A 23,298-nucleotide genomic window follows, 5' to 3' on the forward strand; every position below is an offset into this window, starting at 1 on the left:
GATATTTTTCTGTGTATATCTGGATCCAACTAACATTTATCCAATGTCTGTTGCATGCCAGGTACTGAGCAAAAACCTTCTTCCTATAAATTTCACTTAATGCCATTAAGGCCGAGAAGGTGGCATAACCAACTTCCTTTTTCAGCTGAGGAAACAGGAGCACAGTGAATAACTAACTGGCTGGGATTTGTCCTAGGTCCCCTGAACTCCAAGCACAGTGCTATCTCCACTAGACCAAGCTGCCTTGTCTCTGGGCTCAAGAGAAGCCTGCATAGGAGCTGAAGGTCAAGAGGTTGCAGGGTTATCTCATGTGCACATACTTGGACCTCCCTACCATAAGCTGCCAGCGACCACAAGAAAGGGCTTCTTTTCCTTCCAGCCAGGTCCAGAATTCAATGTCATTTTTCTAGCTTAGATTATCTAAAAAAAATGCCACAACAGGGGATACAAATTTTAACATATTTTATTGATTTAGGGGCCAAACAAGGCAGCATTTGGTCAGTTAAGAAAGGCACCTCATTGAAAATAATACATCACAGTGCTGTTGAGTGATCCCAGTCACAGGATTTGAGAATGGAAAGGACAATCAGGCCGGGCGCGGTGGCTCACGCTTGTAATCCCAGCACTTTGGGAGGCCGAGGCGGGTGGATCACGAGGTCAGGAGATCGAGACCACAGTGAAACCCCGTCTCTACCAAAAATACAAAAAAAAAATTAGCCGGGCATGGTGGCGGGCGCCTGTAGTCCCAGCTACTCGGAGAGGCTGAGGCAGGAGAATGGCGTGAACCCGGGAGGCAGAGCTTGCAGTGAGCCGAGATTGCGCCACTGCACTCCAGCCTGGGCGACAGAGCGAGACTCCGTCTCCAAAAAAAAAAAAAAAAAAAAGAAAGGACAATCTTTGGATGACATAGCTTAGGACACTTGCTCATTTATTTAAAAGAGTCCCTTCACACACTGCAGATAAAAGAAGGCAAGAGTATAGGATTGTGGCATGTGCCGGGTAGCTGTGAGAGGTTACTCATGACAGTAGGTAGCCTAGTAAATTAGTGGTAAGTCAGGGGAAGGGAATCAGCCTCCCTTTCCATTTCATTCCCTTCCCCCTCCCCTTGATTCCAGTTTGCTTGATTTGTTGAGCCACCATCCCTATGAATACACCTTACATCTCTTTCAAATGTGGAGATGGTTTTTTGATCTTACAGTGTGTGGAACCAGGGTCAGTAATCAAAGCCTCCCTGTTCCAAGCTATAGACAGACAGGACAACAATTTGATTTCCTGTACTCTTGGTCTGGAACCCATGGGGTTCTGAGATAAAAGCTGAGGTCTCAGAGTACTGGCTTTAAAAAATATTTTCACCAGTCCAGAGTAAATGAAAACCCGATTCCTTAGAAATAATATTGTATCTCTCTATTTCTACCCCCACCCTCCAAGCATGGTGATTTTTAAAAAATTAATTTTTCCCTTACACTTTAAAAACTCTCACCTATGTATAAAAAAAACTGCTACACTACAATAACACTGCTGTTGTTCCAAGTATTCCTCTGAGCCCCTCACCAGCCCTCCCTCACCATCCTCACCCTGACCACCCTTCCCTTCTGCCCAGCACCTAAGAGCAGGGATCACGCCGCGGGGTGATGAGCAGTGTTGCAGTCTCGCCTGGCCTTCTGATACTAGGCTGAAATAGAGAGGAAACAAGAGAGAACAAAATGGGTTTTTAAAAACCAAGTACATATCAGAGGAGGCTGGCATGTAAGTCCCAGCAACCAAACGCATTAAACACTGGACATTTCTCTGACAGGTAAAAGCAGAACCTGCTGAGGCTGAGGAACATTGGAATTAAACGAAGCCAAAACAGAATCCTAACCATACTCAGAAGGGTATATGCATTCCCTATGAATCTTCTAGTTCTTATGGGCAGCCCAAATATTACTCGTACATGTTGTATGCACACGTGAATCTATGTGGATGGATGACAAATATTTGGGCGAGGATCATGCACATTCAATTAGCAAACATTCAGGGACCTCAACTTTGAGTCCAAGTGCTTACAATTGTCCCTAGTTAAAGGGGAGCTGATTCTAAGATTCATGATGCCACTGTCACCCAGAGAGGGATCCCAGACCAGGCACACACAGCTGACAGTTTTTGTTTCACTCCTCTTCCTTGCCCATTCCCAGAAGTCATGTGCTTCCCAGAAACACACAAAGCCAGACTGAGTTTCCATTAAGAGTGGGTGGAGCTAGTTTAGAGCCAGGAAAACAAAGCAGGACAGAGGCAGCAGACACTCACATGGACTAGGCAAAGAGGGAAGCAAGGTGGCCAGGTACTCATGCCCAGTTGCCATGTGGATGGCAGATAAGACCTCTGGTAGTCTCACAGACGGCAGGAGAGCTCAGGTCAGGAGGCTGGACACTTTAGAGTCCACTGAATCGAGTCAGCAGCAGATTATGCTGAGGCTGGCAATATTATTTACTGGATCTGCCACTGACTTTCTAATGGTTTTTCCAGAGGCTGCTGTTTTTGTGGTCCTTCATAGCAGTCTGTTACTTCATCTGTTTGCCACAAATCAAACCAGAGACCAAAAGACATAGCAGGGACCTTAGAAAATGCTCAATAGTTGGGAAGCTAAGGTTATGAATAAAAGCTGGTTACTGTCACAGGTGGTCTTATTTCTGGGTGATCTTTTCTTGGGGAAGTCCATGGCTATAGCCATCATAAAATTAGGGGTGAAGGGTTGGATCTAGAAGGGAGAGGGTTTGGGCTTAAAAAGAACATATCTGATTTCAGTTTTATGTCCTGGAGAGAGACTGGGTTTGAATAAATACTGATCAAAATGAATCCAAGAATAGATCACACACTGTTTTGTTCACACTTGGAAACACAGGCAAACATTAAAAATAAAAGCAAATAAACCTACCCTGGTCTCTCTTTGGGGAAGTAGATTTGACTGCTCTCAGATGATCAGCCTGGATGTTCAGAAGACAATCTGAATTCAAAAGGACCTTTCACCTGGTTTAATTCTCTGGCAACAATTCAGTTTTCAAACCCAATTCCCAAATAATCGCTACTTTTCAGCATCATGATGCAGATCACAAAAATATTCCAATTTGGCCTGGCTCTTTTTATGACGATATCCTCTCCCAGTAATTTCTGTAACCTGCAACATAAGTGCCTTTTTCCTTCCACCTAGGGGGAAAAAATTAATGATCCCTGTTCACACACTGACTCATGTGGGTTTTCATTATGGGTCAGAAAACAAAATGGAATTCTCTGTCCATAATGTGCCATTAGGAACTGTGACCCTGCCTGACTTCACATGATCCTGGACTTCTATTCAGCTGCTGGAAATGGAAGAAATACTATGAGGTTCTGGAATTGCGGTCCCTGGAAGATTACCTGGGTTAGATCATTTTGGTCAAAAAATAAAATCAAAAGTATGGTTAAAGAAGTAAACAGCTGGGCTGGGTGTGGTGGCTCACGTCTGTGATCCTGGCACTTCGGGAGGCCAAGGTGGGTGGACTGCTTAAGCCCAGGAGTTCAAGACCAGCCAGGGCAACTTGACGAAACCCTGTCTCTACAAAAAATACAAAAATCAGCCAGGTGTTGTGGCGTGCACCTGTAGTCCCAGCTGCTCAGGAGGCTGAGGTGGGAGAATTGCTCGAGCTCCAGGAGGCAGAGGTTTCTGTGAGCCAAGATCGCGCCACTGCACTCCAGCCAGGGTGGCAGAGTGAAACCCTGTCTCAAAACAACAACAAAAAAGGAGTAAACAGCTGGTAAAGCAACCTAGCCTAAAACTTACAAAGTAGGAGAGTGAACACATACGTACATGCATGCACACACACACACACACAAACACACAGATGAGATGAGAGTAGCACACACGCCAAAGATACATCAAGCAAGTGCTTTTTTAATCAATACATCAAATGATATTTTTGCTAGCCTGAGGAAGCTTCTCTTTGCCTGTCCTATCATTCCCAGCCATTCCCTCACAGGGATAGGAAGAAGAAATTCCTTCTTGGACCCAACATTAGATAAACATAACCAAGTCTTTACATGTGGCTTTGGAGAAGGCTGCTAGGATGCTTGCGAACACGACGTCAGGGGTCTGGGATGCATCGATGGCAGAGTGGATCCCCCGTTTCCTGTAGTACTCTATGAGTGGGGTGGTTTGAGTGTGGTAGGCTTGCAGGCGGATTTTCAAGGTCTTTTCATTATCATCTGATCGATGAATCAAGGGTTCCCCGGTGATCTGAGAACAGGAAGACAGTGATGAAAGGCTAGGACTGTTAGCAAGGTTTTCTTATTCCATGCCAGATGCAGATCTGAGATGGGACCATTCTGCCCAGGATGCTGTCTGTTCCCAAAGCCCATCAGAGACAAAGACAGGCAATCCAGACCCTCTCCAATGAAGAACTTTGCTACTCCCAGGAGCAGAGCAGTTGGTGAACAGAAGTCAGAGAGTTTGTCAGAAACACCAACTGTGAGGAAAGGGGCTCATGAGGGGAAGATAGGCAATGACTTTCTCATCTTTGTGCTCAGGCGATTCAGCTTCCAAGATAAACACTTCTAGGGTCAAAAGTAAGTCAAAAAGGCCCCTAAAACCAGGAGAATACGTCAAAATCAAAGATACATTAGCAATTGTAATCTTAGTTGCTTAAATATTTAGCATATTTACTACAGTGTCACCCATCAACATTCTAAAAGTGGCAAGTAAAATGAGAAAGAACTTTGAATAGTAGAATTAGCAAGTTTGCAAAACGTGACAAAGTTGCCATAACGGCTCTGGAACCTGTATTTATAGAACCTGGATGACCTGATGTACTTGTTTCATAGGACAAAGGTAAACCCAGGAAATTCTTACTGTTGCCTGCATGCTTTAAAACAGACCATATAGACTATGGCAAATGGTGCAGTGACCGTGTATGAAACCCCAGGACACAGTACAGCAGCAGTAACTATAAAAAGAGAATATTTTTCTGGAGGACTGGTCATCAAACTTCTCTTCAGTGCCACACTCTCCCCGCTCTCCAATTGTAGGCTTTTAAGAAACCTTCTCCTAATTAGCTGATCACTTAGGTGGCCATGATGCCAGAAAGGGGCTGCCCTTGACAGAAGACAGGTACAATCTGGGCACTGCGAAAAGCTAGCACCACTGGTAGCAACCTTGAGGCCAAGCAATAAACCACCTGAGGAGACACTGAATAGATCTGACACAGGCCATGTGATTTACTTGATAGTGTTATTTTTCATGACTAAGTTAGTAATATTGGTAGAAATAAAAGGAAGATGGAAAGAATAAAGGAAAAAGAAAACAGTGAAGAAAGGGGAAGGAAAGAAAAGGAAATTTTTTGTCCTGAGTTTACATACGTCATCTTTCATGGGCTCTTTTGGAGGGTTGAACTCCTCGTGGTAGGAACGGCCACTCTTGGGGTGAATCAGCCTGAAAGACAGCAAATGAATATGAGTTAGTTAAGTGACAGTACACGCCTGCACTCCACTCTAGGGGGCTCCGGAATGACAAGCAGAGACAGGGACGCTGGATGCAAGGACCCAGCACCCAGCAGAAAATCCAGCTAAATCACTGGGCTTCCAGGAGAGCTTATGCCAGTGGCAGAGTATATTTTCTATTTTGCCCAAACATTATTATGAGTATCTGGCTGAAGAGCAAACTGCTGGCATAACTACCTAATTCAGGACTTGAGAGAAGGAACTCTGGTGCTGGTCTCACACAGCCATCCATTCTCTTCACCCATTTACTCAACAAACATTAATAAGTATCCCATTCAAGCCTTAAGCTGAATTCAGAGGCTACAAAGCAATGAGTAATGATCCCTGCTCACAAGTAGTGCTTAGTGGGAGAGACAAATGTGGAAATAAATAACAAACATGATAATCCTTTAACAGAGATTTGTACAAAGTGCTACGGGGGACAGAGGACAAAGAAATGAACTCTACTTTCTAACCTAGTTTGGTTACAAAACCAGGAAGGTACTAACAGGAAAAATAAGTCCCATGGATGCAAACACTGCCAGATAATGCAACACATCTTTTCGATCACACAGATAAAAGACAGCCTAACCCTTATGGAGCAATATTCAAGTCATCGGGAAAAATGACTTATTAAACAAGTTGTGGAATACAGAGCTCAACAACAGGCATTTATTTGGCACTGAATGTATAGCGGGCAGCTGCATCTGTGCTGAGTCCCCACAGGCAACAAGCCCATGTCCTACCACAGGAGCCTAGCAACCTAAGGAAAGGAGGCCAAGCTCTGCTCAGCAGCCAGGCCTTGCTTCAGTTCTGTGGTTTCTCAATTCTCTGCCAACCAAGTGTTTGTTTGCTTATTTAACTAATGGTTGCTTTTCTCATGAAGGTCTATTAGACTAGAGCTCCCTAATATTTTTCACCATTTGGCAGGCATAGCAATATTTGGGCTGGGCCCAGCAGCTTATGCCTGTGATCCCAACACTTTGGGAGGTTGAGGTGGGCAGATCACCTGAGGTCAGGAGTTCGAGACCAGCCTGACCAACATGGCGAAACCCCGTTTCTACTAAAAATATGAAAAATTTAGCTGGGTGGCAGGCACCTGTAATCCCAGCTACTTGGGAGGCTGAGGCAGGAGGATCGCTTGAACCTGGGGGTGGAGGTTGCAGTGAACTGAGGTCATACCACTGCACTCCAGCCTGAGTGACAGAGCAAGACTGTCTCAAAAAAATAAATACAAATTCTATTCAATTCTATTTAGACTGTTGAAGTAGCACCTCTGTAAAATGTGCTACTTTCTTTTTTGTTAATCACAGCATATTTTTGGGGACAAGATGGTCCACTTATGGCATAAAGTGGCACTGGGTTATCGGCAGGAGGGAGGCGACAGTAGAGAAAATAAGCTATAGAGTCATCCCTTGATATCCATGGGGGGATTGGTTCCAGGAGGCCCCTGTGTGGATACCAAAATCCATAGATGCTCAAGTCCCTGATATAAAATGGTACAGCATTTCCATATAACCTATGCATATCCTCCTGTGTACTTTATTTTATTTTTGAGACAGAGTCTCACTCTGTCACCCAGGTTGGAGTGCAGTGGCGCGGTCTCTGCTCACTGCAAGCTCTGCCTCCCGGGTTCACGCCATTCTCCTGCCTCAGCCTCCCAAGTAGCTGGGACTACAGGCGCCCACCACCAAGCCTGGCTAGTTTTTTATACATTTAGTAGAGATGGGGTTTCACCGTGTTAGCCAGGATGGTCTCAATCTCCTGACCTCGTGATCCACCTGCCTCAGCCTTCCAAAGTGCTGGGATTACAGGTGTGAGCCACTGCGCCTGGTCTATTTATTTTTTGAGACGTGGTCTTGCTCTGTTGTCCAGGCTGGAGTGCAATGGCAATGACCATAGTTCACTGTAACCACAAACTACTGGGCTCAAGTGACCCTCCCGCCTCAGCCTCTGGAGTAGCTGACTACAAGCATGTGCCACCATGCCTGGCTAATTCTTCTATTTTATTTAACTAATTAATTTTATTATTTTTTTTTTGAGAGAGTCTCGTTCTGTTGCCCAGGCTGGAGTGCAGTGTCATGGTCTAGGCTCACTGCAACCTCTGCCTCCCGGGTTCAAGCAATTATCCTGCCTCAGCCTCCTGAGTAGCTGGGATTACAGGTGCCTGCCACCATGCCCGGCTAATTTTTTGTATTTTTAGTAGAGACGGGGTTTCACCATGTTGGCCAAGCTGGTCTCAAACTCCTGACCTCGTGATCCACCCACCTCGGCCTCCCAAAGTGTTAGGATTACAGGTGTGAGCCACTGCGCCCGGTCTAATTTTTTTATTTTTAGTAGAGATGAGGTCTCACCATGTTGCCCAGGCTGGTTGTCTTGCATACTTTAAATCATCTCTAGATTATTTATACCTAATACAATGTAAATGCCATGTAAAGAATTGCTATACTGAATTTTAAAATTTGTATTATTTTTTATTTTCTTCAGCTTTCCCGGGTTATATTTATTGGTGGTTTTGTTCTGAATATTTTTAATCCACAAATGCTTGAATCTGTGGATGAGGGAACCATGGATATGGAAGGCCAACTGGACAGAGGAGTAAAGGTTCTTGTGACTGCAGTCCTGTACTGTGAAGTTGCACCTTCCATCATTTGAGTGCCTGGAAGGATTCCTCTGATGCATTCATTCAGAAATGGCATCCACTGGGAGAGCCAGGGAGAGGAGAGAGCAGGCTGCTGGGCTCAGCAGCAGCAACTTTGGGAAGGGCTAGGGGCATGAGATACGGACCAGGATATTTTTTTACCTTCTAAAGAGTACAGGGCACATAGCAGCCAGGCTGCAACAAATATGACTCCCACACACTGCTCTTTTGCCATTCACAAATACCACTTTTTAAAACAATACAAGGCTCATTCCATAGAAGGTAAATGAAAGAAACCCCACTCTCCAGGTTCTCAATATGGGACTGGTCTCAAGTACCAATCAAAATAGCTCCATGAGCCACTGAGCCTGGCTTGGAGGTACCATCAGGACTGGGAATCTACAATCACTGCTACCGTGAGTGTGATACTTTATTTTTATTTTTTTGAGATAGGGTTTTGCTTTGTCACCCAGGCTGGAGTCCAGTGGCCTACTCACGGCTTAGTGCAGCCTCGACCTCCCTAGCTCAAGCAGTCCTCCCACCTCAGCCTCCCAAGTAGGACTACCACCACAGGTGCACACCACCACACTTGGCTTTTTTTTTTGCTTTATAGTAGAGACGAGGTCTTGCTATGTTGCTCAAGCTGGTCTGAAACTCCTGGCCTCAAGTAATCCTCCTGTTTAGGTCCCCACCAAATGCTGGGATCACAGGCATGAACCACTGTGCCCAACATTCAGTGTGACACTTTAAACACTTGTTTTCTCAACCACAAAACTGGGATGGTACTAGGTATTAAGATAATATCAGAGAGCCAACTGGTAGGATAATTAGGATTTGAGAGAGCCAATATTGAATAAGTTAAAAACAAAAACCACAACCACCAACTATTCATATTTAAGAAACAGAACAATGACTCAAAATTACTAGAAGTGAGGTCAGAGCTAATTCAGAAGATTGTTACAATGGGTCCGTATCATCTCAGACTCGAAAAAGATCCTGTGTGAGGTCCGGGGTGCATTCCCCAGCATCTTCAAACAACCGACATCTGTGTCCAACCTGGGCAACACCGTGAGACTCTGTCTCAAAAACAACAACAACAACAAAAACAAAAAACAGAAAAAGAAAAAGAAAAAGATCAGTACTAAACTGACTAGTTCCTGCCTCATTTTCTTCTAACCATCAACATGTTGGACTAGGAGGCAGAAAGCAGGCTTCCAGGGCTAACCCTGCCACTCATCTGCTGGGTAAACTTGGAAAAACACCTTCAGCAGTGACATGCTCTGTGAGGAAGGGGGTCCTTCTCTCTGTGAGGGAGGAAGTCACGCTAACCACCTACTTCCAAATGGAGGGACTGAATCTTCTCTCTTTCACCCTTTACAGCAATCCTGCTGTTTGTTCTTCAGAATCTCTCTGTTCTCTCCCACCCAACCTCAGTTAGAAATCTCCATCACAGGGGCGAGGGACAGCATTAGGAGATATACCTAATGCTAAATGACCAGTTAATGGGTGCAGCACACCAACATGGCACATGGATACATATGCAACAAACCTGCACGTTGTGCACACGTACCCGAAAACTTAAAGTATAATAATAATAAGAAGAAAAAGAAATCTCCATCACATCATGTGGATCATAAACAGGCTCCTAGATGGTATCCTTATCTGTTTCTCCTTGCCCTAATTTACCTTGGACACCAGGACCAAGCTAACGTTCTTAGAATACTGTTTTTGCCACAACACCCAGTGGCTCAAGAATATCTCATGAGTCCTGAACCCCATCAAGTCTATCTACCCTCTTTGGTTTGGCAGATCTCCCCAGTAAAGCTCTTCTCAACAGCATTCCTTCTACCTTCCTGCCCCCCAGACCACTGGGCAGACACGTCTGCTACTAGCCTCAGCGAAAGCCCAACCCATACTCATTCTGGCTTCTCCTCCCTTCTGGGAAAGGCTCACTGAAATACTCTTCATCGAGGAAGAGTTTGATGTTATCTCTATCCTAGGAAGCCTTTCTTCCCTGTCCCCAGGCTTTCTTCTTGGACTTCCTACCACACTGAACAGCCCAAGTTTCATATATGACTCTCTGAGGTTATCCTAGAGCCTCTCATGGTCCTCTGCTCCCAGGGTCTAGTACTGTGCTATGCAGGAAGCAGGTACTCAGGAAGCTGGGCCCATAGAATCAAAGGTCTCCAGTATCACCTGGTTCTGCTAATATGTGCTTAGTGCCTCAGAGACCCCAGGCCTGGTGATGTCTTTACTGTTAACCCTACTGCTTCTGGACCTACATCAACTTTGTCTACTCTGTGCCCAGTGGGAATACAAAGAAACAGAAGTTCCTGCATTAAAGGAGCTTATGGAATAGCTGGAGACATGTAACCTGGACATTTGAAAAGAAAATGAATATAAGGTAGAGCCCACTGTATTTCATATCACTTTCCAGGATAATAGTGCTAACCCTGTACTGTCTATTCACGTTTGTCTCTCTTCTTGAAGGTACGGACTACAAACACATGGAAGAGATGTTCAACCTCATTAGGAAATCAAAGTAATAATGTCTGAAATAAGAAAACATTTTTTCCCTAATCCAAAAATTTACATGCATTATAATGGCCATAGTATCATTTTAACAGTGGCTAACTGGAAGAAACACAAATGTACAACAATAAGGAAATAAGTAAACAATGGTTTACCTACTGTGAAATATCACACAGCAATTAAAAGTAATGGTCATGGATGTCTGGTTCAAGATGGTTGACTGACCACTTTCCTGAGACACCATTAAAATGACAAAGACATAAAAAAGCTACAGCCCACAATAAAGAAGGGAATGGAGGGTCCATTTGCAGTTGAAAGCCTCTGTCATACTTCTGGAAGGCACAAAGCAGATGGCAGTGATTAGTGAAATAGGGTAGAGAAAACTGTAGCCTGAAGCAGTGTTGGTCTGTCAGAACAAACGTGTCCAAAAGCAGAGGCATTTCTGTGTTCAATGCTATTACAGAGAAACAAACATGTTAAAACACATACACACACACACACACACACACACACAGTGGCTGTACTATGAGCAAATTCTTCCTCCATTTTCTAAACTTTGTACAGATGGTTATGTTATTTTTATAATTAATAAAAAGTCTACAGCAAAGTATGGCAACTCCAGCTGAAATCAGATTTAAGGAGCACTAAAATGGAGGAGATACACATATAAAGAAATTAACATTTCTTTTTTTTTTTTTTTTTTTTTTGAGATGGAGTCTCGCTCTCTCACCCAGGCTGGAGTGCAGTGGCGCGATCTCAGCTTGCTGCAAGCTCCACCTCCCGGGTTCACACCATTCTCCTGCCTCAGCCTCTCCGAGTAGCTGGGACTACAGGCACCCGCCACCATGCCCGGCTAATTTTTTTGTACTTTTAGTAGAGACAGGGTTTCACCGTGGTCTCGATCCCCTGACCTCGTGATCCGCCCGCCTCGGCCTCCCAAAGTGCTGGGATTACAAGCGTGAGCCACCGTGCCCGGCCAGAAATTAACATTTCTTAAGCACCTAATATAGGCAAGACTTTGAACTATGCATTTTATGTTACCTAACACGTGCAATAGCTTCTCAAAGCAGGTGTTATCAACCCCCTTCTACATATGAGGAAACAGCCTCAGAGGTTAAGAAATGTGCCTAGGGTCACAGTTAAAAAATGACAAGAGGCCAGGCACAGTGGCTCACGCCTGTAATCCCAGCACTTTGGGAGGCCAAGGCGGGTGGATCGCTTGAGGTCAGAAGTTTGAGACCAGCATGGCCAACATGGTGAAACCCTGTCTCTACTAAAAATACAAAAATTAGCTGGGCATGGTGGTGCATGCCTGTAGTCCCAGTTACTCGGGAGGCTGAGACAGAAGAATTACTTGAACTGGGGAGGCAGAGGTTGCAGTGAGCCAAGATCGCACCACTGCACTCCAGCCTGGGTGACAGAGTGAGACTCTGTCTCAAAAAAAAAAAAAAAAGCAACAAGAGCCGGGCGCAGTGGCTCACACGTGTAATCCTAGCATTTTGGGAGGCCAAGGCAGGCGGATCACTTGAAGTCAGTTCAAAACCAGCCGGGCCAACATGGTGAAACTCTGTCTCTACCAAAAATACAAAAAAATTAGCCAGCCTTGGTGGCAGACACCTATAATCCCAGCTACTTGGGAGGTTGAGGTAGGAGAATTGCTTGAACCCAGGAGGTGGAGGTTGCAGTGAGCCAAGACTGCGCCACTGCACTCCAGCCTGGGCGACAGAGTTAGACTCCCAGAGCAAGACAGTCTTGCTCTGTCACTCAGGCTGGAGTGCAGTGACAAGAATGAGATGCTGTCTGACTTCAAATCCCTTGCTCTTCTTTCCATATCCCGATCCCATCTCACCACTTCAGTGGATGTCACCAAATAAAATCAATCCGTGTTGAAACGGCACTAAGCTTCATGGCTGGGATTAGGCAAGAGCAATTCTCAGAGTTTGAGAAAGCTCTGAGAAGCATGAAAAGGGACCTTCAAGGGACAAATACCTTCCTGTGATTCTTCGGATCAGCAGAGAGTCTGGGATGCTGAATTCAATCACAGAATCAAGCTTCTCTTTCCTCTTCTCCATGAGGTCATCGAGCTGTAAAAGAATGTGTGGCCCACCTAAGCTACCAGAGCTTGGTTACACCCATCTCCTTCAAAGGAATTAAGAGAAGACAAAGGACAAGAGTTTGGTCTCATGCAGTAGTAATATAAAAACTAAGCTACCCACCATTTCTGCCTGCCTCACAGTCCGAGGGAAGCCATCCAGAAGAAAACCATTTTTGCACAAAGGGGTCTCCAAATTCTTCTCAATGAGCTCCACTACCATTTCATCACTCACCTGGAAGTTAGGAACAAAATAGCCTTGGGTTTAAATCCATTACCTAGGTGACTGACATTAGCCCAACTCCACAGCCAAAAGTTTGTGTATATAACCTCATTACTAAACGGCAAGTTTTCTTGGACCCAAAGAAGCAAAAATAAGAGCAAATGTGAAATGGCTCCATTTGGAAGATCCAGTTTCATAACTGTATCTCTGTGGTTGCCAAATACACATTCTCGTCTCTTGAAATTCCCCTGTATCCCAAAAATCTGGGTGAGGGAAGACAGATTCCATTACTTGTTACTTCACCAGGAGAGCTTTGTATCTTAGATCCTGAAGGTCCCTCCTGCCACTAGAGTCCAGAGTCCAAACTGTCAGATAACAGCTTATCAGCAATCAGTGATCCTCAAAGCATAGGAAATGTGAGGACAAATGGCTGAGAGACCACCTGAGAGAGTGCCAGGAGAGAATGGGGTTGACCAAAACACAGGCATCAGCTTTCCCTGTTCCACAGCTGTCATTAGGCTAACAGTAACGTGACTGATGTGTGTACTTGGTTACATATCTGGGCCATCCTGGACATGAGGAAACAGAGAAGTTCACCGAATTGGCAAGATTGGGTCAGAATCAAGGAACTGAAGAGCCAAGCCAACACTCTCCCATTTTTTTTTTTTTTTGAGACAGTCTCATTCTGTTGCCCAGGCTGGAGTACAGTGGCACAATCTCCCCTCACTGCAACCTCTGCCTTCCAGGTTCAGGTGATTCACGTGCCTCAGCCTCCCAAACAGCTGGGACTACAGGCGCACACGACCATGCGCAGCTAATTTTTTGTATTTTTAATAGAGACGGGGTTTCACCATGTTGGCCAGGCTGGTCTCGAACTGGTGACCTCAAGTGATCTGCCTGCCTCAGCCTCCCAAAAATAGTATTACAGGAGTGAGCCACCGTGTCCAGCCCTAAGCCAATACACTTCTGAGTCTCTCTAAAACCCCAATAAGGACCTCTCCCAGTTTTCAGAAACTGGTTTTTCTCTTGGGCTGTTATAGAAAGAAAAGTCTCCAGCCTGTAGTGAAGCCTGCCCATCTTGGCAGCTAATGCTCTTATTTCTTGGTGCTAACTGTGACCTTGGGGACAAAGTACACACTCTGCAACTAAGGGAAGGTTGGAGATAAGCAATCTCATTGCCACATCTCAATTTTTTCTTAGTACAGAGTCTTCTGTCAAGACTCAAAGTCCAAAATATCTAGCTTTCTGGTTTGACTCAGAGATTCAGTTACATGAAGGGAAAACTAGATAGAAATGGGCAGGCAGGTGGGCAGGCAGAGGTATCATTTGATACAGCTACAGAATCTCAAAGCCTAACAGAAGGTAACTTGAGGATTAAAGTAAAGCCCAGCTCCTTCCCCAACCAACATTCTAAGATCAAAAAAGACCAGAAGACCAAGCACAAAATGACTTCTGAAGGTGATTCTCAGAGGCCAAGTTCCAGAATAACTCAGTTATAATTAATCTAGCAATCTTTGATTAGTGCCAGAAAATAATAGATTGTATTTGTCCAATCAGGTCAACTGGCCTAAAGAAGGAGAAAATGTGGCTGGGCATGGCAGCTCACACCTGTAATCCCAGCACTTTGAGAGGCTGGGGCAGGAGGATTGCTCCTGGGTTGAGCTCAGTTCAAAACCAGTGTGGGCAACACAGTGAGACCCCATCTCTACAACAACAACAACAACAACAACAACAAAAGTAGCAGGGCATGGTGGTGTGTGCCTGTAATCCTAGCTACTCATCAGGCCAAAGAGGGAGGATCACTTGAGCCCAGGAGGTCGAGGCTGTAGTGAGCCATGATTGCGCCGCTGCACACCAGCCTGGGTCTCAGAAAAAAAAAAAAAAAGAGAGAAAATGCAATTATAGTCCTCATATAAGAAAGATTACCTTTGTCACAACTGCGAAGTAATTGCTTTGTTACAGAACAGAACACAGAGCCATAAAGCAGGTTAAAAAACACTTCTGTGACTTCCTAAATCCTCTCTTGAATACATCTCTGAGTTCTGGCCTAGGGACAGCAGTTTCATTTCTGGCTCTAAAATTTGGGTATATAACAAAACACATCAGCACAGAAAAACTTCAAGAATACTATGAATGAGTACCATAAATTCAGAACAAACAAAATAACTTGCACTCTAAAAAGTCCTATAAGGCCAAGCGCGGTGGCTCACGCCTGTAATCCCAGCACTTTGGGAGGCCAAGGAGGGTGGATCACCTGAGGTCAGGAGTTTGAGACCAGCCTGGCCAACATGGTGAAACCCTGTCTCTACTAAAAATATAAAAATTAGCCAGGCGTGGTGGCAGGTGCCTGTAATCCTAGCTACTCGGGAGGCTGGGGTACAAGAATTGCTTGAACCCAGGAGGTGGAGGTTGCAGTGAGCCAAGATTGCGCCACTGCACTCCAGCCTGGGCGACACAGTGAGACTGTCTCGGAAAAAAAAAAAAATTCCTATAATCTGCCAGTTCGTTAAAACACCCTCTAGCACATGGTTGTTCAACAGAATTTTGTCTGATGATGGAAAGTTCTGTTATCAGTGTTGGCTGGTAAATACTTGAAATATGGCTAGTGCAACTGAGGAACTGATTTTTACATTAATTAAAATTAATCTAAATAGCCACCTGTGGCTGGTGGCTACCATACTGGACAGTGCAGATCTAGATTCTGAGGAATATCAACACTCATTGGTACCACCAAACCTACCAGTTTCCCAGCATCCATAGTTGCCTTCAGCTTTTTTCCTAGCTCCGAGCCAGAAGCCACCATGGCCCTCAGCATGTCCCCAGTAGCCAAATGGCAGACACAGAAGTTTTCAGCCAATCTGGGTGCCTATGGAGAGGAAGACAAAAACCAAGATTCCGTTACATTACAGGCTGTGGAGTCAGACTGCCTTGGTGTGAACCTGGCCCTGCCACTTACTAGCTATGTAAACTTGGGCAAATGCCTACTTCCTTACCTGTAATGGGGATAAAAGTACCTTATATTACATTCTAACATACAGTGATTATAGGGTTATGGTAAGAATTACATGAAATAATATATGTAAAGCAGTTAAAACAGTACAACTAGCACACAGGAAGCAGTCATAAATATTAGCTATTATCACTATTTCCACTCAACACAATAGTGACACATAAGTTTCAGTTTCCCCATTATAAATGGGAAGACTTGCTGGGCATGGTGGCTCACACCTGTAACCCCAGCACCTTGGGAGGCTGAGGTGGGAGGATCACGAGGTCGGAAGTTCGAGACCAGCCTGACCAACATGGGGAAACCCCGTCTCTACTAAAAATACAAAAATTAGCTGGGTGTGGTGGCACCTGCATGTAATCCCAGCTACTCAAGGGGCTGAGGTAGTAGAATTATTTGAATCTGGCAGGCAGAGGTTGCAGTGAGCCAAGATTGTACCACAGCACTCTAGCTCCAGCCTGAGCGACAGTGAGACTTGGTCTCAAAAAAAAAAAAAAAAAAAAGAGAGAAGAATAAAAATAGTACCAACACGTCACATGGCTGCTGTGAGGTTTAAATGAGATCATGTATATAATGCACTTGGTACAATGCCTGGCACATAACATGTGCTGAATAAACATTTGCCAAAGGGATGAATGTATAATTGTCACGTACTACAGCTACTGGGTCAGGGAGGCAACTAGGAGCAGTTTGCCCCCAGGCAGAACTGGGTTTTCCTCCTTCCCTGTCACTAAGTAGCTGTATTATGGTGGCCATCTCACTTTTCAGTTTCCTTATCTGTTTAAAATGAAGGCAAAAAAGGCTCCATCTCAGAAGGTAGCTGTGAGGATTAGATGAGATATATACAAAGAGCACTTGGCAAATAATAAGCACTTACATACTAGTTTTAAGAGGCATTATAGTATTTTGGTCAAGAGCATAGGCTTGAGAGTTAAACTGCCTGGTTTTCAGACTCCAGGTCCACTAACCATTATGTAAAATTGACTTAGGAAGTCACTTCACCTTTCTAGGTTTCAAATTTCCTCTAAGTAAAATGGAGATGGTATTAGTATCTGTATCACTGGGTTGATGAGAAGATTATATAGAATTCAGTATATGCAGGCCCTAGCACATAGTAAGTGCTCAGTGGGCACTGGCTGTTACTGTAACCCCTGTCCTAATCCTATATTCATTCATACAAAAAGAATACATTTACTAATGCCTTTCCCAAGAACCCTGTCGGGAGCCTGGGAAACAGATGAATAAAAGGTATAGACTATGTTCTGAAAGAGCTTATATTTGGTGAATTATACATGAGAATGCAGAATTCGAACAGGAAGAGACTCTAGACAGCCCAACACTGGCTTTGCAGTGGGAAAAAAAGAATGCAGAATTTACAAGGAATATAATCAGCTCAAGGAGCTCGATCTTAGCTTTTTCCATTCAATGGTTTTATAAACTAAGTAGGTTTAGATCCTAATTCCAACAAATCAGTTCACTGGGAGTTTTCTTTTCTTTCTTTTTTTTTTTTTTGAGACAGAGTCTCACTCTATCACCCAGGCTGGGGTGCAGTGGCACGATCATGGCTCAATGCAGCCACGAACTCCCTGGGCTCAGGTGATTCTCCTGCCTCAGCCTCCCAGTAGCTGGGATTGCAGGCACACACCACATGCCTGGCTAATTTTTATATAATTGGGAGTTTTCTTAGGTGCATGCTTAGGTGCACACAATAAAAGGTACATAGATAGGGCTGGTTTGTGATTCATGGACCAATTCGGTTAAAGCAAAGAAATGACTTTGTAGCAAAATGGAATCTAGTGGGAAGGCATTAAAAACTCTGTACTTGGCCAGGTGCAGTGGCTCACACCTGTAATCCCAGCACTCTGGGAGGCCAAGGCGGGTGGATCACAAGGTCAGGAGATTGAGACCATTCTGGCCAACATGGTGAAACCCCGTCTCTACTAAAATACAAAAAAAATTAGCCGGGCATGGTGGTGCATGCCTGTAGTCCCAGCTACTCAGGAGGCTGAGGCAGGGGAATCGCTTGAACCCGGGAGTTGGAGGTTGCAGTGAGCTGAGATTGCGCCACTGCACTCCAGCCTGGAGACAGAGCAAGACTCCATCTCACAAAAAACAAAAAAACAGCAACAAAAAAAACTCTGTACTCTGGGTGGGGTGCAGTGGCTCACACCTGTAATCCTAGCACTTTGGGAGGCTGAGGCGGGCGGATCACCTGAGGTCAGGAGTTCGAGACTAGCCTGGCCAACATGGTGAAACCCCATCTCTACTAAAAACACAAAAATTAGCTGGGCGTGCTGGCATGTGCCTGTAATCCCAGCTACTTGGGAGGCCAAGGCAGGAGAATTGCTTGAACCCAGGAGGTGGAGGTTGCAGTGAGCTGAGATCCAGCCCGGGCGAAGAAACAAGACTACGTCTCAAACAAACGAACAAACAAAAAAACCCCAAAAAACTAAAATTCTGTACTTTGCAAAACCAATGAATGTCAGGAGCCCTGACAATGAAAAACCAGGCTGGCACTGTGGCCATACATCTAGAGAGTGCTTTCTGCCAATCTTTCTCATTGCTGTTGAAATTAACCTGGGTAAACAATTTGGAGGTCAGGCTTGCTCAGGTGGAAAGGCTGACCAAAACACCAGAGAAGAGCTGTTAGCACAGAACCTGTTCTATTTTTATCACTCCCAAACTGCAGGACTCTTATGCACTGTTCCAGGTGATTGGATTCTACGGCTAGATGAAAGAACACATGCCAATAGGGAAGAAAACTAATTCCGGCCGGGTACGGTGGCTCACGCCTGTAATCCCAGAACTTTGGGAGGCCAGGGTGGGTGGATCACGAGGTCAGGAGTTCAAGACCAGCCTGGCCAACATGGTGAAACCCCGTCTCTACTAAAAATACAAAAATTAGCCAGGCGTGGTGGTGGGTGCTTGTAATCCCAGCTACTCGGGAGGCTGTGGCAGAGAACTGCTTGAACCGGCGAGGTGGAGGTTGCAGTGAGCTGAGATCGCGCCACTGTACTCCAGCCTGGGTGACAGAGCAAGACTCCGTCTCAAAAAAAAAAAAAGAAAACGAATTCCTTCATTTTCTGCTGGCTGCCTGGGAGTCAATGTGGTAGGCTATAAAGAGCACGTATGGGTTTTGAAGTCAGACAGATTTACACCTGATTCCTAGCTAAGGCACTCAGTAGCTGTGTGATCTTGGGCTAAGTACTTAACTTCTCAGAGTGTCAGTTTCCTCATCAGTTTAATGGGGATAATGACTACTTCACAGGGTTCTTATGAGGATAAATGAAATAAAGTACCAAAAACATCAGACACGCAGCAGGCATTCAATAAATAAAAGGCTTCCTTCCATGGTCTTTCTTCTTTGCATTACTCTTTATTTACAGGCTACAAAAACCTAATGAAATAACTTTATTATAGTCCCCTCACACTTCAAACTTATGCTTTAGAGCAGCCATTCGCAGACTCTAAATCACTGGAGGAATGCTGTTAAAATGCAGATTCTGGCTGGGCGTGGTGGCTCACACCTGTAATCCCAGCACTCTAGGAGGCCGAAGCAGGCGGATCATCTGAGGTCGGGAGTTCAAGACCAGCATGACCAACATGGAGAAACCCCGTCTCTATTGAAAATACAAAATTAGCTGGGCGTGGTGGCACATGCCTATAATCCCAGTTACTAGGGAGGCAGAGGCAGAAGAATCGCTTAAACCCGGGAGGCGGAGGTTGCGGTGAGCTGAGATTGAGATCGTGCCATTGCACTCCAGCCTGGGCAACAGGAGTGAAACTCTGTCTCAAGAAAAAAAAAAAAATGCAGATTCTAGTTCAATAGGGTAGGGCCTAAGCACCCGCATTTTAAGCAAGCTTCCTGGCCTGGATGAGTGGCTGGGATCTAAACTACACTTTGAAGAGCAGGGGTCTGAAGCCCACACTCAGTCATAGTCTGTTGCTGTCGGCCAAAAACTGTTGCTGAGCCCAAGAAACAGGCCCCTCACCTCTACGAAAACTCTGTGTGGGGTGGAGGACTCTGGGGTAATTGATGGGAATGCTAAAACCACTAGAGAGACAGCATGGTGAGCTGAGTGGTTCTCAAATTTCAGTGTATTATCAATCATTTGGGGCATTTCCTAGGCCCACCTTTAAAGTTTATGATTGAGTGGCTCTCAAGCAGCACCTCAGGTTCTGATGGATACAGTTTGTGAAGCCCTGATGTAGTGGCAGAGACTGGGTTTTGTAGTGGGACAGATCTGGGTTAGGAAACGGGCTCTACCATTTATTCACTGTGTCATCCTGAACAAATTACATTACCTTTTCTAAGGTCTCGTTTTCTTTATCCATAGAACAGAAAACAGTGTCTATATGCTGAACTGTTGTGGGGATTTAATAATGCAAAGACATCCAGCATAGCGCCTGACAACTAGGAAATAAAGGGAAACTATCAGTCCTAGAGATTTGGTTTAATCCCAAATTCACTGGTCTTCTCACCTTGTAACCATCATCTTCTTCTTATGTTTTTTTAGAAATGAGGTCTTGCTATGTTGCCCAGGGTGGAGCACAGTGGCTTCACAAGTGTTAGCCCACTACACATTGGCATGGGAATTTTGGCCTGCTCTTTTTCTGACCTGGGCCAATTCACCTCTCCTTAGGCAACCTAGTGGTCTCCTGCTCCTGGGAGGTCACCATATTGATGTTGAACTTTTTTTTTTTTTGAGATAGGGTCTCACTCTATTGCCCAGGCTGGAGTGCAGTGACATGTTCATAGTTCACTGTGGCCTCAAACTCCTGGGCTCAAGCAATCATCCTGCCTTAGTCTCCCAGGTAGCTGGGACTACAGGCATGTAGTACCATGCCCGGCTAATTATTGTATTTTTTGTAGAGATGGGGTTTCGTCAGGTTGCCCAGGCTGGTCTCCAACTCCTGAGCTCAAGCGAGCTGCCTGCCTCAGCCTCCCAAAGTGCTGGAATTATAGGCACAAGCCACCGTACCCGGCCTGATGCTGAATTTAGTGCAGACACCTGATAAGCATAGCACACTACAGCCCCGAACTCCTGTGCCCAAGCAATCCTCCCACCACAGCTTCTGGAGTAGTTGGGACTACGGGCGCATATCACTGTGCCTGACACAATCATTTTTGTGCCTCCAGTCTTTGTCACTCCTGCTGTCAATGTTCCTACACATGCAGCTAGAATCATATCTTAAAACACTGTTGGATATGCTACCTACCCTCCAAAACGTACACATTCCGAAGCCTTCAACATCTCTGTGCTACAATAGGGGAAGAGTCCAAATATCTTAGCCTGGCTCTCAGTTGCCCTTCACAATCAACTTCTAAAACCTGCCAAGCCCTCCCAACTTACTTCCACAAGTGCCCTGTGTTTACGTCCTACACCACTGCAGACAAACTGCTCTTATGCGTGGTTCCCAAATACTTAGCATAAATGCCTCTCCAAGGACCTCAACACAAGCTCCTCACTCCACAGGAATGCCCTCTCTGCTCCAATATTGGTCTAAGCCTTTTCTGTAGTACACTTCTGAGTACATTTCTCCCATCAAAAGCCTAACTGGGCTGGAAGCAGTGGCTCATGTCTGTAATCCCAGCACTTTGGGAGGATCACTTGAGGCCAAAAGTTTGAGACCAGTCCGGGCAACACAGCAAGACTCCACTTCTACATTTTTTTTTTTTTAATTAGCTGGGCATGGTGGCAGGTACTTGTAGTCCAGCTACTTATGAGGCTGAGGTGAGTGGACCGTTTGAGCCCAGGAGTTCGAGGCGTCAATGAATTATGACCGTGCCATTGCACTCCAGCCTGAGTGACAGAGTGAGACCCTGTCTCCTAAAACAAAAACACCTCCCCAACTACCCCTTCTTCCGGTGAGGATTCATACTAACATTAGCTAACTTTGAGCATCTGCATCATGCCAAGCAATTTTCCATGCATTGTTTTACGGTACTTAGTATGCATAATACATAATAAACCCATGAGGTAGGAACTATTTTTTTTTTTTTTTTGAGACGGAGTCTCGCTCTGTCGCCCAGGCTGGAGTGCAGTGGCGCAATCTCAGCTCACTGCAAGCTCCGCCTCCCGGGTTCACGCCATTCTCCTGCCTCAGCCTGCGAGTAGCTGGGACTGCAGGCGCCCGCCAACATGCCCGGCTAATTTTTTGTATTTTTAGTAGAGACGGGGTTTCACCGTGGTCTCGATCTCCTGACCTCGTGATCCGCCCGCCTCGGCCTCCCAAAGTGCTGGGATTACAAGCCACCGCGCCCGGCCGGTAGGAACTATTTCTAACTGCATTTTACAGATGAAACTCAGGGGCTAAGTTGCCCAAGATCACAGAGCTAGTAAAAGAACTGGCAACAGGCCAGATTACCAAGCCCTAGCTCTTAGCCATGACACTATAAGGCTTTAAGACAAACAACCCACAGAGCCTTAGTGGCTATCCTCCTGGAAGGGAGCACAGGAGGATTTCAAAGTGCTGGCAATATTCTGTTTCTTGATAATGGGTGTAAGCTACACAAATCTGTTCACATTGTAAAATAAATCAAGCTGTTCACTTATGATATTTGCACCTTTTTCTAGGTATCTTATAGCTTAAGGTTTTTTTTGTTTTTGTTTTTTAATCACAGAAACCTGTGTTTGCATTTCAGCTGTCTCTTAACTTACTGAGGAAATCATTACCAACCTCACTGGGTGGATAGGAGGATGAAGAGGAGAACTTCAGCAAATTGTAGTTCTTGTTCTATCCCTGAACTAACCCAACACTCAAAGTCACTCATCTGATGCTTCCCACCTGGCACCCTGCACTTGTATGTATTTTTCCATTCATATTCATTTCTGCCTCCATCTAGATTACACAGCAACAATGTAAAATAATGACTACTCAAGAGTCAGACAGACATGAGTTCAAATCCTACCTTTGCTACTTACTACATGTGTGTCCTGGGGCAAGATAAAGTCTCTGAGCCTCAGTTTCTCTGTCAGTAAAAAGGACCTATCTCCTAGTGTTATAGGATTAAATCAGATGATGCATGTAAAATCTTTAGCTTGGGGGTCTGTCACATAACTGAGCAATGGGTGACTATGTTGTAATTATTACACCCTCCTGACATGCATAGGGTAGGAGAAAAATCTAACCTGGGGCAGTAGATAGCAGCAGAAAGAGCAGGAGCTTTGGAGTCATTCAGATGCAAGCTCTGTAAATTACTTGTTATGTAGCCTAGAGAACAAGCCATTCAAACTTCAGTTTCTCCAACTGTAAAAGGGGAAATAAGAGTGTGGGTCTCAGAGATGTTGCGAGTATCACTGCAATGACATAAC

The 23,298-nt window shown here is 45.0% G+C and overlaps 1 protein-coding gene across 8 annotated transcripts in view; it reads right to left on the reverse strand.

Moving 5' to 3' along the window:
• Window positions 1–445: 445 nt before the first annotated feature.
• Window positions 446–23,298, reverse strand: part of AK2 (adenylate kinase 2) — a 28,036-nt gene continuing 5,183 nt past the window's right edge. For 3 of the 8 annotated variants that reach the window (XM_032160135.2, XM_032160137.2, XM_032160136.2), the window contains exons 2-7: window positions 23,116–23,233; window positions 15,716–15,841; window positions 12,877–12,987; window positions 12,650–12,744; window positions 5,368–5,440; window positions 3,888–4,249 (exon numbers count right to left, since the gene is read on the reverse strand). In XM_032160135.2, the coding sequence (XP_032016026.1) occupies window positions 4,028–4,249; window positions 5,368–5,440; window positions 12,650–12,744; window positions 12,877–12,987; window positions 15,716–15,790 (576 nt within the window). In that variant the 5' untranslated portion in view covers window positions 15,791–15,841; window positions 23,116–23,233 and the 3' untranslated portion in view covers window positions 3,888–4,027. Of the gene's footprint in view, window positions 2,964–3,887; window positions 4,250–5,367; window positions 5,441–12,649; window positions 12,745–12,876; window positions 12,988–15,715; window positions 15,842–23,115; window positions 23,234–23,298 lie in introns of those variants that run through there. The other 5 variants (XM_032160132.2, XM_032160138.2, XM_032160133.2 and 2 more) reach the window with 4 other exon arrangements.

This window comes from Hylobates moloch, unplaced genomic scaffold, assembly GCF_009828535.3.
Source record: "Hylobates moloch isolate HMO894 unplaced genomic scaffold, HMol_V3 SCAFFOLD_8, whole genome shotgun sequence".
NCBI lineage: Eukaryota > Metazoa > Chordata > Mammalia > Primates > Hylobatidae > Hylobates > Hylobates moloch.